Source organism: Periplaneta americana, chromosome 2, assembly GCF_040183065.1.
Source record: "Periplaneta americana isolate PAMFEO1 chromosome 2, P.americana_PAMFEO1_priV1, whole genome shotgun sequence".
Classification (NCBI taxonomy): domain Eukaryota; kingdom Metazoa; phylum Arthropoda; class Insecta; order Blattodea; family Blattidae; genus Periplaneta; species Periplaneta americana.
Window position 1 is genome coordinate 32,484,753 of NC_091118.1, and position 20,344 is coordinate 32,505,096.

The following is a 20,344-nucleotide window of genomic DNA, read 5'->3' on the forward strand; positions in this document are numbered from 1 at the left end:
TTAAATCAAGATATTTTTACCTTTATTGGGCAATTCTTTTAATTACAGCTTACAAAGCAAAAAAAGAAGCCAATATATAGTAATGAATATGGGTGTGCCACTGTGAGTATTATGGCCGGACAGTACTTGATATGCATTTCCGACATCTGCGGCAACATTCCCAATAAAACATATATATCATACATTTCATTATAATAACTTCTCTCATACATACTATGTCATGCCATATTTTATTTTTTACATCACAATTCCCTGTGACATTTTCATCTTTCTTTTTCTCTTAATCAATAAAATCTCGGTAAGTATACAACTATGCCTATGCTATTAATAAAAACAAGCCAAGTGGTTTGTAGGGGAAGGGGAACACACCTACATACTGTATAAGCAGCTTTCCCATGGGGTATATATATCATTTTTTACTTCTGAGCTGCCTCAAAGAATTGTGGGGGTGGGAATATACAAAGAGCGAACCATGTTCCAGTTCCAGCGCTCGGCAGGCGGAGGGAACATGGCTCGTCCAGCCCGCGGTCTGTACGCTGGTCCCGGATGTGAGCCCCACTTGCTCTGGTACGCACGCCTCGCTCTCTTACACCTAGCGAACAATTCATACAGCTGTAGCACACAAATCAAGCTCGATGAACATCAACACAGCTACGTGGTGTCGCACATTAAAAGGCAAAGTGGAACGATGGACACACCTCGCAAAATGTTCAAATGGGGAAACAACCATCGAACTGTTCTACTCCAGACATGTAGACATAGAAAAATCATTCATATTTTTTTGTCTTTTTTACAAAAAGCTACACAAATAACCCTCAAAATTTCAGTATTTCAAAAATGCTTATATAAAATGGGTTTGTAATTTTCCTCATTTTGCACCAAAATGAATCACCACGGTAGGGGTGCCATCTCTTCACTTTGTATCCTTCTCTTCTTTCTGCTTGTTCTCTTCCACATCCTTCTCCACTTCCTTCTCTTCCTTTTCAGACTGCAATACAATAGAAATGAGTCAATACAGAATATACAAACAATCACAGCTGTAAAATAAATTAACCAAGATATTCAAGTTTTATATATATGCCTTGACCACAACAGGAGAAAGCATTCTCTCACTTTGCGTGCCAGTCTGGTATTATGTTAGAGACAGGTGTACTGTATATTGATATGACATGCGTAATTTTATTTCGGCCAATAATGTACAGATGCCTCAAACTAGCAAGCTGTCTCGTTCGTGCAGGCGCATAGAGCACTTCTCCCCTACCACTGTCCACCTACTGCTGTGCACTGTGGACTAGAACGGTACAGCTCAGTTCTAATAACAGTTGAGAAGGCTGCATAGGGAGGGTACATCTTGAATACATTGTCAAGCGGTCAACTTTTCAGATAATATGACTATACCTGGGTATCGGAGCCTAGGTGGGCCCCCTCCGTTAGCTCTACTACTTCCCCTCTCCAGGCAGCTTCCTAGTTTGAGGCATCTGTACGTGATATAATTTAAGGAAAATAAAATAGAAGGTAGAGGCCATCAATCCCCTCAGATCTGCTCGTGACGTCATCTGCCATCAAGGCCGGGCCTTTAAAAATGCCTCATAATATGGAAAGCAATGCACCGAAGATATTTATAACACTCATAAAAAAAACCATTGTGATCTCAAACAATTTTTCAATTATTGCGGGCTCTTTAGACAATGTTAAAACACATTTCTTTAAAACGAGGATATGAAAATAATACAGAATGACTCTCTAAGAAGAATATTATGTTATTGTGCTCACATTACATAGTTGACGATTTTCTTAATTTTCTTCACTGTTCTACAGTTACTTGTAGACGATCAAGAGGGCTAGAAATATCTTTCGTACTGATTGAAGAAGAAATATCTATGTGTGTGTATACTGCAAATAAACTCTTCTGTAGTGAAGAAAAAAACTGTGAAAGTAAGAAATCCGACTGATTACAGTGTATTTAACGAAGAAATATTCGTCCTTTTGTTGACTGGCTTCGTGTGGTTTACAAATTTGAAAAGTGTTTTGAGGAGTAGCATGGGACTACATTAAACAAGTTCAAAAACCTAGCACAAACATTTGCTAATATACTGAACAAAAAGATCTCTAGTAGGCCTAGAGAACCGTTCGCTATTGAATGATACTCCAGAACTCAATCATCATGAAAGCTCTCAATAAATGCCAACAAGGGCAGAAAAGTAAATCGTCTCAGTGATACTGAGAGAAACTAATAAATGGGGGCAATGTACGAATTCGAAGACTTCTACAGAATAAATGATGCAGAAAAATCTAATTAATGTGTATTGCAAGACCACTCGTGATGAAAGATGACCATCAGTTAACAGTGGCAGTCTTTTTAGGCAAGTGATTAGGTAGGCAAAATAAAAAAGCTAGCCATCTAAATCCAACGAAAGCCATCAGAAGTAACTTTAAGTTCAGCTTGGAAGGAAACTTCTCGACAAAATTTCGAAGTCTCTATAACTGAATTGTATTTATGCAAATCTTAATTTTTCAGGTAAAGCTTCCTGTAAAGCAGATTTGAATAATTTCAAGGGAAAAATTGTTCCGGGGCCGAGTATCGATCCCGGGACCTCTGGTTGAACGTACCAGCGCTCTGCCAACTCAGCTACCCGGGAACTCTACCCAACACTGTCTCAACTTTTGAAAAGATTAGATTTGCACAATATATACGTCACTGTGTATGTTAACAGAAAATCACAATTTCAAGTCACACAGAGTTTGTGTGCACTCGATGTGGGTCTCTGGCATTTCGTCAGCCCATGCGAGTTGTGTGGATATAAAGGGAAAAGTTGAGACGATGTCGGGTAGAGTTCCTGGGTAGCTGAGTTGGCAGAGCGCTGGTACGTTCAACCAGAGGTCCCGGGATCGATACCCGGCCCCGGAACAATTTTTCCCTTGAAATTATTCAAATCTGCTATACAGGAAGCTTTACCTGAAAGATTAGATTTGCATAATATAGGCCTATACGTCACTGTGTACGTTAACAGAAAACCACAATTTCAAGTCACACAGAGTTTGTGTGCACTCGATGTGGGTCTCTGGCATTTCGTCAGCCCACGCGAGTTGTGTGGATATAAAGGGAAAAGTTGAGACGGTGTCGGGTAGAGTTCCCGGGTAGCTGAGTTGGCAGAGCACTGGTATGTTCAACCAGAGGTCCCGGAATCGATACCGGGCCCTGGAACAATTTTTCCCTTGAAATTATTGAATTGTATTTACTTACTTACAAGTAAATTTTAAGAAATCCGGAGGTTCACTGCCACCCTCACGTAAGTCCGCCATCAGTCCCTATCTTGAGCAAGGTTAATCCAATCTCTAGCATCATATACCAACTCCCTCAAATCCATTTTAATATTATCCTCCCATCTATGTCTCGGTATCTCCAAAGGTCTTTTTTCCCTCAGGTCTTCGAACCAACACTACATGCATTTCTGGATTTACCCATATGTTCTACACATGCTCTGCTCATCTCAAACATCTGGACTTAGTGTTCCTAATTATGAAGAATGCAATACGTGCAGTTCTGCGTTGTGTAACTTCACCATTCTCCTGTAACTTCATCCCTCTTAGCCCCAAAGATTTACCTAAGCATCTTATTCTCAAACACTCTTAACTTCTGTTCCTCTCTCACAGTGAGAGTCGAAGTTTCACAGCCATACAGAACAACCGGTAATATAACAGTTTTATATAAAAATTCTAACTTTCAGCATTTTTGACAGCAGACTGGATGACAAAAGCTTCTCAACCGAATAATAACAGGCAATTTTCATATTTATTCTGCGTTTAATTTTCTTTCGAGTGTCATTTATATTTTGTTACTGTTGCTCCAAGGTACTTGAATTTTTCAACCTTTTCAAAGGATAAATTTTCAATTGTTATATTTCCATTTTTTCCACGTGATATATATCTGAACTGCACAGAATATAAAGTACAGTAAATTCAATAAAATTAAAGCTATCAATAAAACATAACTAATGGAACAACGGGATCGATAAGCCTTATAATCAGGATTACTATGATGTACTGAAGTACATATGATATTTCCATGCAGGAATTCTGCATTATCATATGCTGAAGGATGGGTGAAAAGGAGAGTGCACCTCTGTACATAGTGTGTTGGACATTGTGCCACTCTCACACATCTGTGATACAGTACATGAGGGTTGGCCAATAAAAGGAAACTGAGAGGTAGAACTTAAACTAAGAGGATTCAGTCCGGCATCGGGACTGGAATCCGGTGTGGCTTATTGGATAAAGCATCAGCATGTAGAGATGAAAAGCCGGGTTCGAGTCCCGGTGCCAGAGAGAACTTTTCTCTATTCCACCCATCCTTCAGCATATTATAATCGGAAAATTGGAAGCCATGATAAATGGAGAACTTCGACTAAAAAAAAAAAAGGGCAGATAACACCTTTGAGACACTGACCATGCAGCACCCCTATTCCGCCTTGTATTTACGAAGTTAATTACTAGGTGGCAGGTGCTTGGTTCAGCCCTGGGCCCTTGTGTAGTTGTTGGTGCATAATGGAGTTAAATGTTAGTCTGAGATTGAATCGGTCTAAAAACACTGGGCTAAGCAGTTGCAAGAAACCTCACCTTTTCAATCTCTTTTTCCATCTCCTTTTCAATCTCCTTATCTCCTTCTTTCTCATCCTTCTCTTTCTTCTTCTCCTCTTTGTTCTCCTTTTCCTCTGGAGGGGGTTTTGGCAGGTGTGAGTTGAGGTCCAAAGTCTTGCAGATGTCGTCCCAGTCAGGGAAACACCTAAAAATATGAAAGAATTATAGTTCAGTGACAAAGACTAACACTAATAAAATAATAGTCAGACTAACACTAATAAAATAATAGTCTTTAAGTAATTTCGACTATAGTCTACTCCCAACCGACAGGGATAACAAGAAATACAATAAACACAAATAATCAAACTGGTGAGCAATACAAGATACATCGAATTGTGGTGAAATAATAAAAACTAGAAACCACAAATGTGCTACATTATACAACTACTGAATTTACTCGAAAATAAGACTCCCATTCTTTACCTGATTTTTGTCTTTAAATTTGGGAGGATCTTATACCAGGGTTTAAGCCACAGTCGCATTTGTCGCATTTTGCTACTCGACTTCTAAAAATGCAACAAACTTTCAATAAAAATGAGCAAAAGTACAACCATATTGAACTTCAGAAACGAAGACGGTAATGGATAAAATGAAATCAGAGATATGAACTAATCTAAATTTAAATGAAATGCTAATGGCATGGGCAATGCTCAAAAAGATAATGGGCAATAGATGTTCAGGAATTGATTTCAAAGAGTTGGTGCAATTCATATCAGTTAAATGAACAATTTCTTCTAATTTATTTATGTAATTCCATCACGTACTTATGAATAAGAATTTAGTTGTATTAATATTCTAAAAATGAAATTAGAAACTGCCTTTCAGTAAAAAGAGTTAGCACACTGCTCCGCTAACAATAAATCTTGAAAGACCTACTTGCATAGAATTTCAATGTTTAGAATGCCCATAAAATAGCATATTTTAATGTAATGTAAATTCGGCATTAATTGATTCTAAACGCACCCCGTCTAATGATTTACTTACATAAGCATACTGTATCTAGAGTGGTATGATAGATTGAAAGTAACAGAACTCCAATAAACAAATAACATAGCTTTTTGTTTCTACATACTTTATTAATTTTATCTTTCTGCATAATTATTTATAATATTACACAAGTATTGCGCAATTTGCACAAATATAATTTTTCGTTTTGCATTTCTCCGACAATTATTTATTTTCTAGCTTAAACCCTGTCTCATACTCGTATCAGGTCTTAAAATCGAGTATATAAAAACATGAAAATGCAATTTGAGGGCTTAGATTGTAACTAAGTAAAAATTTGGATTGATGTTATCTGGGCTAAAGGACCATGTTCTGTTGGCACTGTTGCTACCATATGTTTCGTCTGCTGCTATGGCAGAATCATCAGTGGTGTGGCACATGGGAGAGCAAAGACCTCCTTAGCATGCTGGTAACGACTGGGACTGTGGCTTGTTGCCTTGCGGTATTTAAGGTCGGGATGGATCATGGCTCGCAGTTGTCGCTGCGGTCCGCACCAGTGGCCAACGTGTTGCTATGAGCTACCGTATGGTAGCAACAGCGCCAACAGACCATGGCCCTTTAGCCCGGATAACATTGATCCATACAACACTGGCCTGAAAGCCTACATTCCAAGATAAGTAAAAATTATTGTATTGTGCTAACAGGGTAAATCTAAAGATATTTACATGTTTAAACTTGCATAACTGTATGTGTAATTGTTATTTAATAAAACAAATAACAGAAATATTTACGTGACTACAATGAAAATCGAATCAATAAAAAACCATTAAAATTACTAGTAAAGAAGCAAGATACAGGCAAGTGAAAAAGATATTAGAGAGAAGGCAGACAGAGAGAGAAGTAGAGGGAGAGAGAATAATTAGTGTGGAGAAAGGAAAGAGGAAGGAGGCGGAGAGAGATAAAGGAGGGGATGAAGAGAATGAACAGAGGGAGAAGCAAAATAGGAGAGAACGAAGAGAGAAGAAAGAGTGGGAAAAGAGGAAAGGGAGAAAGAGAAAAGGAAAAAGAGAAGATAAGAGGGAGAGCGAGAGAAAAGAGAAAGTGAGAGTGAGAGAGAGAGAGCGGGAGGGAAGTAGAGGGAGAGAGAATAATTAGTGTGGAGAAAGGAAAGAGGATGGAGGCGAAGAGAGGTAAAGGAGGGGATGAAGAGAACGAACAGAGGGAGAGGCAAAATAGGGGAGAGAGAAGAGAGAAGAAAGAGTGGGAAAAGAGGAGAGGGAGAAAGAGAAAAGGAAAAAGAGAAGAGAAGAGGGAGAGCGAGAGAAAAGAGAAAGTGAGAGAGAGAGAAGGCAGTTGTATGAGAGGGGGAAAGTAGAAGAAGGGAAAAGAGAAAAGAAGCGGAGAAAGGAAAAAGAGAGGCGAAAGAGAGAGAAAAGAGTTGAAAGAGGAGGGAGAGGGAAAGGTGGAAGTGGAAACAAAGAAAAGAGAAGAGGCAGAAAAAGAGAGACATGAGAGAAAAGAGGGGGGGAAAGATAATAAAATAGAACGAAAAGAGAGGAGAAAAAGAGGGGGAAGAGGCAGAGGAGATAGGGAAGAAGAAAAGGAATGGGAGATGAAAGACGAGAAGTGATGAACTAGGAACAGAAGGTAAGAGCAAGAGGGAAATGGTGAGAAAGAAAAGAGAGCGAGAGTAACAGAAGACAGAGGAAAAACAAAGGAGGAAAACAACGCGACAAAAGAAAGGAAACAGAGACAAAGGAGAGAAGTGGAAGAGGAAAGATGGGGAAGGGGAAAACAAGTGAGAGAGAGGAAAGGAAAAGGGGAATAGAGACAGTTATTTGAAAACTGCGTCCATTTCGTATAAAAAAGATAATAATAATAATAATAATAATAATAATAATAATAATAATAATAATAGAGAGAATGATAGAAAGGAAAATTCTGCTCTGACAATATAAGGGAAGCGAGCTTCACACTGCACTGACAAGCACTCTATTCTCAACAAGTGAACAAAGTTGTGATGAAGCAGGCTGGTAAATATTTATCTTTCTCCAGAGAGATGACTTTACCTCTCCTTCATCCTGTTGACATGTCCAACCAGATTGGGGCAGCTCTCCAGCATGTAGTCCCGGAGCGAGTACTGCACTTCCTTGTCAATGAAGTACACTTGTGCCAAGCTCGCAAATGCAACGATGTCCAACTGTAACACAAATCTCAGCATTGTATTCTATTGTATAAATGTACGTTACAGGTGGAAGAATATAAAAGCACCACCTCTGCTGACAATGTATACATAGGATTCCATGACATTTTATACAATAGATCATAGAACAAAAATAAATATGACCAAAACAGTGTACACCAGTGTTCTGCAACCTTTTTCTACTCACGGCACACTCTAGATGGGCCTAGACTCAACATGGCACACCAAAATATTAATCCCCTCAAAAACTATGATGTGACACTCTTAATATAATTACGTAATGTAATTAAATTTATTATTAATGTTATTATTATTATTATTATTATTATTATTATTATTATTGTTGTTGTTGTTATAAAACAGAAATCGACCCTTGCATTTATTAAGAATTTATGAACTTTAATTCACTGTAGAAAACACGCATTTTTATTACTAATATGTTGTTGTTGTTATCTAATGCCAGGCTTTGGCAACAAAGCCATTAGCGTTCTTGCTCTCCAATATTTCTCTGTGGTGGATCCATCAGGTAGAACTTCACAGATTATGAGATGATCTTCAGTTATTTCTTCTTCTTTGTTGCACAGAGGGCAATTTGGATTTGTGTAAATTCCTATTTTATTCAAGTGTTTGGCCAAATAATCATGTTCCGTAATCAGTCTGAATTTTGCTACTGCAGATTTACGTGGGATTTCTGGAATAATTTCTGCTTTTTTTATTAAAATGCTCCATCTTTTATCTTTGGCTTTGGTACATAGTGCTTGGTTTTGCTTGATTTTATATTTATTTTTAATTAGTCTTTTGATGGATGTAAAAGGTAGGCTTGTATTTGTATTCTGAATTAAATTGATCCTTTTTTGGCAAGAAAGTCAGCAGTTTCATTTCCAGCAATTCCACAATGTGCAGGTATCCATTGCAATTGAATTTTTTTCTGTAGTTTTTGAAGTTGTTGGATCATTTTGTGACATTCTTTAATTTGGATTGACATCATTTTATATGAATTTATTGCTTATAATGCTGCTTTAGAATCATAGAGAATGACAGCATTTTGAAATTTATCTATTCTGTATAGTAGGTGTTGGAGTGAGATATGAATAGCCATTATTTCCGCATCAAAATTTGTTGTATGATATCCTGCTGGTTGATAAAATGAGAATAACGCACATGTAATTCCTGATCCTGAGTTGTTATCGATAGTAGACCCATCTAATATTAAAGTAAATAACTCTACTCACACCTTCAATGTGATACTTGGGCCTGCTTAGCTGCACACAGGTAGCTGATCTGTAGTGGAATCGTTAACAGTGCAAGCCTCATTTCTTCATCGATAGATTTGAGTCTCTCCTTCTTTGATATTTTAATTTCAGTTAACGTTGTGAAGCCCAGTTCACACATATATGTAGTTGAAAATGGCAATAACATATTAACTGCCATCCCGGAGATAGCCGGGTATTCACTCCTTATTGACAACCAAAATGTTTCCAAAGGCACTTCGAAAAGTTTTAATTTCAATATTCTGTCTCCTTTTAAGTCTCCTAGTTCCTCTTGTACGAGTATATTATTCGGAAGATGTTTTGAATTCACAATGAATGAATCACAAACCCAGTAAAAATCTTGAACACTCTCTCCGAAATAATTCTTGACTTCTGCTGCAAGATTACTAAATGTTCTTTAATTAAGTCCATCAAAACTTTATTACCGTCAGCAAGGGGCCATACAGTTGGGAACATCTCAAACGACCCATTTTCAGGCATTAACAACGTTTCAGCAATTATGTGTGTTTTTTTGGCCTTTACCTTATAGCTCTATCTTATAGCTAGCTTCCTGTACTTTTTGTGAAACCTGTACCGACATCGTCATGAGCATCATTTTTTTTTTTTTTCAATAACCGACGATAATAATATACATCTTTGTTTGACAGAAAAGAATATTTTGTTACCACATGTCGTTTCAATTTACTGGGAACCATAGTCTGCTAGTTCCTCTTGTACGAGTATATTGTTCGAAAGATGTTTTGAATTCACAATGAATGAATCACGAACCCAGTAAAAATCTTGAACCCACTCTCCGAAATAATTCTTGAACTTCTGCTGCAAGATTACTAAATGTTCTTTAATTAAGTCCATCAACACTTTATTACCGTCAGCAGTTGGGAACATCTCAAACGACCCATTTTCAGGCATTAACAACGTTTCAGCTATTATGTGTGTTTTTTGGCTCAACAACCAACGATAATAATATACATCTTTGTTTGACAGAAAAGAATATTTTGTTACCACATGTCGTTTCAATTTACTGGGAACCATAGCATTACTGAGATTTTCACCACACACAACACACTCGGGGATTGGGTATGTTTTGTCAACACACCATTTTAATTTCAATTAATTTTCGCGTCACATCTTCCATCTTGTGAAGGCACACCGGTTGCAGAACACCGTGTACACAACGACAACAATTTCCCTATAAATATCATATCAATCTAGGAATAAAAGTCCACTGCAGCCAGGGGGATGATAAACTGTCATTTTTGCATTACACTAAAGTATAGGAGTTTTCAGAAGTAAGAGGTGACTTCAACTGCTCTTCATTTTCTACACGATCTTAAAAATTTTGGCACTGACATATTACATAAGAAATGGAATTTTTTTGCGTCACCACCCATTGCCATAACTTCATTGCAGATGTTGTATGTGTCCAGGGCCTGATTTAGGCAGGAGCCTACTGTGCCTATGCTCAGGATCTCATGAATCTGGGGGCCTCAAAATCCAGGAACAAACTTTTTTAAATGAATTATGCAAATGAAATAGACAACTCTGCCAACTGAAAATCAGAATTGAGGAAATAAGTAATTATGTAATGAATTATTATGTTAGAAAACATAAAAAATCACTTCATTGTTTTAAGTTTAGAGTTATAAGTTGATTACAGAGTTTAATGTGTTCAACTTAAAGTCGATTACCATTTACAGTTTATTCAAATTGTAACAGTAGGCCTATTTAAATAATTATTAATGAATTCAGCAACCAAAGACAATAACATTGTCAGTTCTCAGTGCTAAACCAAGTGCTTAGTGCTTGTGTACCTTGCAGCTTATCTAATTTTTGTTGGTGTAGGACCATTATCAATGTGTAGTGGTAGTGTTAGAGGGTGCTATGCATAGACATTTCGCTAGCCCGTGCTATGAGCATGTTAATCTAGCCTGGGCTATAGACTGATTACTTGTACAGGATTCATATCATATTATATCGCTAACACTGGTTTATGAATGCGAAAAATGTTAGTCCACTGATCATCCACTGGAAGCCCACGCTAAGAATATCTATGAATATGGCCCAAAGTGTTTTTATAGGAATGTTCCTAATTAAAAATGGGATTCCCAACCAAATTTGAGTAAGGAGCCAAATAAAGAAAACGGAAATCTATAGAAATTCAACAACAGGAAAAACAATGTTGATCACTGAGCAAGTATGTTCGTTCATGTGTTACTAGCAGTAACTCTTTTACCCACAGACAACTTCAGTTTAAAAAATTTAAAAATGTTTTAACACATACTACTGAAGATTTTGGCATACAGAGACAATTCGCCACTGCTACTAAATTGTAGAGAGCCAAGGTATTTTTCTGTACAAGTCTAAGTCAGTATTTAGGAAAAATGTACACTCCTTTCAAACTCCTGAATTACTGCACTAGAGGAAACAAGTACCGGTACTACAACCAATGCAATCAGATTTTACCTGTCTTGTGACCATACATAATCACTGATACCTTATGGGACCTCTTTATTTTTAATCCTTCCTCTCAAAATAGAGAATTAATGAAAACCTCTGTGAAATAAATACAGTACATGGTGAAAGGAGATAAGGGGCAATTTAAATAAAATAAGATAGGCCTATGATTAAATACTTAAAAGGTCAAAATACAACAGTGTTCATAAGTGAAGATTGACAATAATGGAGATAATTACTACAGTTGTCTGAACACTATTTATTGATAAAATAAATAAAATAATAAAAGTGGTTAGAAACCATACATGTTTCGGGGGCTATGCTCCCCCATCTTCAGTGGTTGTACCACGACTACGGTGTAGATGTTCTACCGCGTTTCGTATCTTACAGTCCTCTTTAAGATACGAAACGCGGTAGAACATCTACACCGTAGTCGTGGTACAACCACTGAAGATGGGGGAGCATAGCCCCCGAAACATTTATGGTTTCTAACCACTTTTATTATTTTATTTATTTTATCAATAAATAGTGTTCAGACAACTGTAGTAATTATCTCCATTATTGTCAAGATAGGCCTAGTTATCATATATGAAAAGAAGGGCCTCATAAAGAAAATTAAGCTCTGAGCCTCTGAAATTGTAAATCAGGGCCTGTATGTGTCTCCCATTTTGTTCTTGTACAAGTAACAGCCTCTCTTCAATGCTGTACACAGCAACTCTAGAGTTCATGTTCTGGAATATCTGCCACAGGAGTGCAATGGAGTCCTTCAACTCATGAAGTCTGCTATAGGTCTGACAATTATAATTTATCCGAATGCAGGACCGCATATATGGCATTATGTTATGTTACTAACGACATTTTGTTGGAAAATTGTAAATTATGTTTCATTTAATAATGCTCGCAACTGCTGAGATTATATCAGTGTCCCCGGTGTGTCGAAATTTTGTCCCGCAGGAGTTCTTTTACATGCCAGTAAATCTACTGACATGAACCTGTCGCATTTAAGCACATTTAAATGCCATTGACTTGGGCCAGGATCAAACCCGCAACCTTGGGCATAGGTCAGCACTCTACCGACTACGCCACCCAGGTCGACGACATTTTGTCGGTATATTATGTTTTGGTCCAGATAAAAATACTCCTTTTATAAAAAAAACAGCTTTTTTTTTTGTAAAAGACAAGTATACCACAATTTTCTCCTGGCCAAAAATACAATACAAAAAATGTAAAAATTATACTGTGGCTTATTTACGGTCCCGAATTCTCGTAGATTACAGTAGGTTTGCTCAAGAACACACTTTCCTTCAGATAGCCTCAAAACCAATAATCTGCTGGGTTAATATCTGGCGATCTTGCAGGCCAAGGTACAGAAAAATGCCTAGTGATAATACCGACCTCCAGAACGATTGGAAACAAACTCGATGTCATGGTGATGCAAGAAATATGAGCAATTAAAGTTAAGTTACCTCTTAGTTTTTAAAAGTTCTATACACAGACACCCTCAGATTTCTGCCAGTCATTAGAAACCACAGGCCACTGGATAAGAATAAATTTGGCCTGCATAGTGCATTTATTAAAAATGCTAATGAGAAATGTATACAGTTATCTGTGGACTCCAGGAAACATGGTGAGATAGAGAAAATTCCTCGAAGAGTAATTGTAAAAAATTAACATACCTGAGATTGGCATATTTTAACTTAATTTTAATTATTTTTTTTCTTTCTTTCTGTACATATCATAACATATTTTCAAAAACATATTTCCATAAATATGGATATATTAAAATAATTCACATGCAAAATGAAACTCAGACCAGTGTTGCCAACTCAATTCTTAAAAATCTGCTAAGAAACGGTGCAGAAACTGCTAAATAGCTATATTTTATTTTATTGGGTTATTTTACGACGCTGTATCAATATCTCAGGTTATATAGCGTCTGAATGAAATGAAGGTGATAATGCCAGTGAAATGAGTAAGGGGTCCAGCACCGAAAGTTACCCAGCATTTGCTCGTATTGGGTTGAGGGAAAACCCCGGAAAAAACCTCAACGAGGTAACTTGCCCCAACCGGGAATCGAACCCGGGCCACCTGGTTTCGCGGCCAGACGCGCTGACCATTACTCCACAGGTGTGGACTAAATTGCTATATTGTCAGTGTGAAATAAGATTATTTTACCGCTGTGAGTGTTAAAAAAAACCGCTAAATCCCTATATGAGCAATACAAATTTCATAAATTTTACTCGCTAAACTAGCACTGGAAAATGCGAGATGTAGAGGGAAAACAGCTGAATTGGCAACACTGCCTCAGACACGAACTAAAAACAAGACAACAATAAATAATACTCAAACGTCACTTTCGACTGTTTAAAAATTAACATCACTTGAAATGAACGAAAATATATTACATCAGATATCCCCAAATAAAAAAAAAATATATCACTACACTTTATGACAGGATCACTGCCATCTCGATCAACTATGTATTGCAGTGATCGAGACAATGGTATGGATTTACATCACCAACAATGATGAAACAAGGAATATGGAAAACAAACATCAGCAGAATATACTAAATTAAGTACCACTCTTATCTGAGCAAGTTTAACAAAGACTTCTGAGCGAAAGAAAAAAAGGTCTTACTATAAGATAAAATCGGAGCCATAATAGACAACCATTACTGCTGACTATATTGTGATACATTAATATGTACGGACAAAATTACACTAGCAATAAAGAGGACATTGCCCTATAGAGTGTAACAATAACTTCCTTCACAATCGACATTACCCACCCAACACATCAATAAAGCAGAAGATGGAAAGATAATGAAGTACAGTGGCCTCTCAAAACATACCTAAGCTTCAGTCTGTGGTAGTCATTCCTATATTCATGACAACTGAGGTTAATATAGCAACTTGCACAACTGTTTGTAATGCGTTGAATATTTGGAAGTTTATCTGTTATTTATTAAACGACACAACTGCTTGGTCATCTAGCATCAATGAATTGCGACAGAAAGACATTGTGATGAGTTGAATCCCAGTTTATTTACTGTCTTAACATTTGTCTTATGTCTGAGGAAAATCTAACTGCAGTTTCAGATCCCAACTCCTTAATGATAATACATTATTAATGATGATGATGATGATAACGATGATAATAATAATAATAATAATAATAATACAATGACACCCCTGAATGTTAGACACCACATTACATTGGACATATTTTCTTTGAACAGGGCAAATTTCTATGGTTTTACATGTCCAATATATCCTCTTATGTTGGACACCCCTCAATCCTGGAAACTGGACACCCTTAAATAGTTCTATCTTGGATAATTCTCTTGTTCTATTGTGTAGTTCTGCTACCTGTTTAGAGTTGAGCTTCATTGAACCCATGTGTTTTACAAGGATCATTGGCACAGTGGAATGAAGGGGGGGGGGATGTTTCCTTGTACAGTACAGCAACTGTGAACTTCTTTCTACGTCCCTGCAATTATCCACTTTGCCCTTTTTTGTAACTGTACTGTGGCTAAATTTGATTATGCAGTAAGGGACATTATTTTTCATAAGAGTAAACTTCAAGATGTGAAATTATTTCAGTAGGCCTGCAGTGTGGAAATCAGTCTCTGTTGAGGTGTTTACCTCTGAGGGTCAGTTTGTACAGTCTGTATAGTGTCTCAATATGAACAAGCATAAGTTGGTCGAATTAACCATTAAAAGGAAGAAAGAAGTTGTTGATCGTTTGCGTTAGGGTTGTTAGTTACAGGAAAATTGCAGAAGAGTTCGGAATTTCTAAATCAACAGTTTCAAACATTAGCAACAAAACAGAACCTCAATATTAAATGTATGGGAACAAAGTTGTATTGGGAAAGAAAAATATTTCACAAAACTGTTAATGACGAACTAAATGACAAAGTGTTTGAATACTGTAGTTCCTTAACATTATATACAGTAATTTCCCTTTCACTGCATGCTAAAAAATTTCTACTTCCCTCTATCTTGGACACCCCGTTAGGTTGGATAATTCTTTATTGAACCATGCATGTGCAGGTTAGAGAGCTTTCACTATAATTATAATAATAATAATAATAATAATAATAATAATAATAATAATAATAATAATAATAATAAATTATAAATAGGGATGTTGTATTTTTAATTTAATTTTATGCATGAAAAATGCATATTCCTTAATGAAAAATCAGAATTAAGTGAAATACATATCCTCCAATTTTCGTGAAATTGTAGAAATTCATGATATTACTTAATAATCATGATATTTTCAATAAAAACACGTTTTATGACTCTTCGAAATAAAACTTACTATTTTTTTTAAAACTTTAGTAGGTTATTTTACGACGCTTTATCAACAGCTTAGGTTATTTAGCGTCTGAATGAGATGATGGTGATAATGCCGGTGAAATGAGTCTGAGGTCCAACACCGAAAGTTACCCAGCATTGAAATAAAACGTGACAATTTTTTTTTAGTTATAAAATATATACATGGACGACTTAGCAACCATGCAATATATCACGTCATATTCAGTACTCATATCTCTACTACATCATATCATTACATTTGTAAATTTATTATAGTTTCTTTACATATTTTAATGCTGAAACAGCACAAAACGTTGTATCATTTGTACATTCTTCATTATAAACACTTGTGAAAATTAGTCACTCCATGCTATAACTATCAAGATCATAGACTAGTTACATAAATTGATATTGAGTTTCTTTAGGGCGTGAAATATGCAGGAAATTGTTTTTCTTTTAAGAAATATTAACCGAAATTAAGCCTAATCACCGAAATCAGGATAAAATAATTACCATAAATCACACCCCTAATTATAATTTATAATAAATTATTATTATTATTATTATTAGTAATTACGCTACCTGCAGTAATCTACTGACGTCCATTTAATTATTGCTTATCATCACACATGTAAATATTTTCCTGTTAAGAAAGTCTGACAGCTACAGATCTACCGCATCTTATTACCATAGCAACTAACTCAATTGTTCCACTTACTGTTGTGGGGTCATCTCCAAAGAAGAATGGCTTATCAGCCAGAACTTCTGACAGAACTTTGAGGTCATTCTGGCCGAATTCGATGATCTCTTCTGGTTTGTGGACACCCATGCCTTGTGCTTTCACTTTCTTGGCACCCTACAACAAATTACATCAAAATTATTAAACCCTAATGCACATGCTATTATATTCACCAGAACACCTGCAACCAAGTGATATCGTCATTATACACTTACCTTGCGGGCAAATGTGAACTTGAAGAAAAAGTTGAGGATTCCGTTGGGGATCCTGGTGCCCAGGGCATGCTGCAGGTTCATCTTGTAGCCCTTTATCACGTTCTCAGGGTACTTGGTTCTCCACCATGCCACCACCCTGCATACAAAGACAAATACTGATTTCAGTACTAGGCATATTTACTGTATATAGATAGAAGTGGGCCAAACACGTAGTCTGCTGCCATTGCTGTTCAATACAATACAATGGTATTCAATCTTTTTGCTAGTGTACCCTAAAATTCGTTTTTATTTACCTTCATACCTCAAATTGTATTGCAATTATACAGAGTGATTCACGAGGATTTACCGTCACTTACGGAGCTTATTTCCGAAGACATTCTGACCAAAAAATATAATATAAACATTTATCCTAATCGCAATATTTTTAGAGTTATACTGATTTGAAGTTGTTAGTAAAATACCTTTTTTTTAAGGGTAAAAAAAATATTACAAATAGAGAATGAACTATTCAGAAGTATCATTTCTTTAATTTGCTAGTGTTCTGAAGCTAAAAAGGTGTTGATAATTGTTTTGTACAGATTTTGTTTTTCAATTTTTAAATAAAAATGTCATCATTCTTATGCACTTATCACAAAAATTGTTACAAATCATACGACTTTAGGAACTTGATTCTTTACAGTTTAATTTTGCATTCTAATGTACAATCTTAAAGAATTTACAAGTGTGACGTGATTTGTAACAATTGTTGTTATAGATGAGTAAAAAATGTAATTTTGTAGTTAAAAATCGGAAGAAAAAAAATCTTTACTAAGCAACTATGGAATTCACAACACATTTTTAGTTTCAGAATATTAGCTAGTTAAAGAAATTATACTCCTGAATAGTTCATTCTTTATCTGCAATATTCTTTTACCCTTAAAACTAAAGAATAATGGTATTTTACAAACAACTTCAAATTAGTGCAATTCTGAAAATATTGAGATGACAAATGTTTATATAACATTTTTTGCTCAGAGTGTCTTAGGAAATTAGCTCCGTAGTAGACGGCAAATCCTCGTGAATCACTCTGTATAAGAAGTAACAAAAGACTATAGTAACTGATGTATAAAATTATATACTTGTAAATCAAATATTATACATACAACAATTTTGATGCAGTAATAATAGTAATGAATTATGTAAACTGCTATTGAAGCAAGGGAAAATAAGAGTTGATATTGCAAAAAAAATGTAAATTACAATAATTATCAACAGGTAAAAGGTAAAGGTAAAGGTATCCCCGTAACATGCCATGAAGGCACTTGGGGGGCATGGAAGTAGAGCCCCATGCTTTCCATGACCTCGGCACTAGAATGAGGTGGTGTGGTCGGCACTGTGCTCTGACTGCCTTTTACCCCCGGGAAAGACCCGGTACTCAATTTTATAGGAGGCTGAGTGAACCTCGGGGCCGTTCTGAAAGTTTGGCAACGAGAAAAAAATCCTGTCACCACCTGGGATCGAACCTCAGACCTTTCAGTCCGTAGCCAGCTGCTCTACCAACTGAGCTACATTATAATAAAATGAATGTCAGCATTTTTAAATACGTAGTTATTGGAATAGGTATCCCTTGAAACAACCTCAGGGTACCCACGGGAACCATAGACTGTATACCATTGATATATGTATACTAACAAGGGACCTTTTAATGAACTTCTGTCGAAACCTCCCCTCAAACCGTACGCATGCAGACATACACTTCCACAACAAATAGACAATATGAAAAAATATAATTGTGCATACTAATTTCAGCCATATGATTAATGTAATGGCACTGAAATGCGTCATATGTATCGCATTACTATTCCAGTCGATTTTCAAGGGGGTAAATCCATCTATGAGCAGTATAAATAAGAACAAAATTATTTTTTTGTCAGAAACCAGAAAGTGTAATAAACTCAGAATTGGTGTGATAAATAGTCACTACCTCTACTTTAAAGAACAACAGTGCACTGGAAGGAAAGGTGAATGGGAGAAGTCCAGGGCAGAAGAAGATGTCAGATGGCAGACAACATTAAGATATATGGATCATATTGAGAAAAAGAGGAAGGCAGAAAATAGGAAAGACTGGAGAATGCTAGGTTTGCAGTGAAAGACCTGCCCTTGGATAGAACACTACGAACGAATGAGTCAAATATGAAAAATAATTTATGGTTACCGATAATAATTAAATATTCAAAATGGCGCCTATGAAAAATGCAGTGGGAAACAATTTCCTACCTCATGACCACCTTTCTCAATGTATATTTTTATGTTCTCTTCCAATCTATTCTTAAGGGGATCCGGTACGTCCTATTTCGGCTATGTTAAAATCATTATTTTTCATGTAGCTTTTCTCAGAAACTGCTACTAGTAGGCACTTGATTTTGTTACACGTTATTGTTATATACTGACCTGAATTTAACACAGCCAATTGAAGGAAAAGTGCATAGTACATTAAATATAATTTTTTTTTGTTCCGGTCCAAATTTTAACTACAATTTTCAATATATATCAGTACATAATTATTTTCATAATTTAGATTTATTGAAAATATCATGTTAAATTAGGGACAAGGCTTGTGGCAACGTGCTCTGAAAATTTGAAAGTCCTATCTGTAATAGAAGCTGAAAAAAAACTGCATTTTGTAAGGAAAAAAAAAAAAAACAAACTTACAGAAAAATTTTCAAATAATTGAAAATATTAAACCTTTTTTTCCATATATATTGCATACAATAGTTTCATATATTGAATACTGTAATCCGATGGGATTTGTAGTTTTTATTCATGTTTATAAAGCTTAAAATCTCTCAAAAACTAAATTTTTAGAAAAATTTTGTTTGGTGGGAAATTGAAACGAGTGATAGAATACCGTTTAATAACGCATATTAAACACTTTGCTAAAGAATTAGCACAATCGGTCGGAATTTATAGATTTTATTAACGTTTATATAAAAATTGCGTTTCTAGCTCGAGAAACTACGATTTTCCCACTTAAATCTTGTATCTAGAAGATATACCAGAATCTTCTATGTGATACATATCTGTATGCGGTGTCTGTGTGTGCACGCGCGTGTATTTCCACAAGTGATGAACTTTGTAACTTTTAGGACAATTAATATTTTACATTATTTAAACTATTCATGTTACTCACACCAAGCTGTTTTATACATGCACTCACACAAACACAGATACACACATACAAGGACGAACAGAAATACGATACATACACACGCATTTAGGCTGACTTTGAACTGGAGCCGAGTCATGTTCTGTGTGTCAGTTCTGAAGATTTCTTAAAGTTTGTTAAACTTCAGGAAATGAACGAATTTGGGTTAACTGTGTTACTTATCTGATGTCAAAGAAAAAAAAAAGAAGTGCAATGTGCCCATTACAGCTCAAGCACTCGACCTAACACAACATGCACCTACTTTAATATGCAAGTCACCTAATGCTACAAGATACATTCTTTCAGTTCTGGTGCACCGACATTGAAGTCTCCATTCCTAACCATTCTATGCTGTGTACTTGCTGCTCTG

General features: G+C 36.0%; 1 protein-coding gene across 1 annotated transcript in view; it reads right to left on the reverse strand.

The window, feature by feature from the left end:
• The window catches only part of fax (failed axon connections), a 166,969-nt gene continuing 146,625 nt past the window's right edge, over positions 1–20,344 (reverse strand). Inside the window, exons 3-7 of the mRNA XM_069814574.1 lie at positions 16,791–16,926; positions 16,555–16,692; positions 7,653–7,783; positions 4,618–4,783; positions 1–988 (exon numbers count right to left, since the gene is read on the reverse strand). Coding sequence (XP_069670675.1) covers positions 914–988; positions 4,618–4,783; positions 7,653–7,783; positions 16,555–16,692; positions 16,791–16,926 — 646 coding nt within the window. The 3' untranslated portion in view covers positions 1–913. The remainder of the gene's footprint in view (positions 989–4,617; positions 4,784–7,652; positions 7,784–16,554; positions 16,693–16,790; positions 16,927–20,344) is intronic.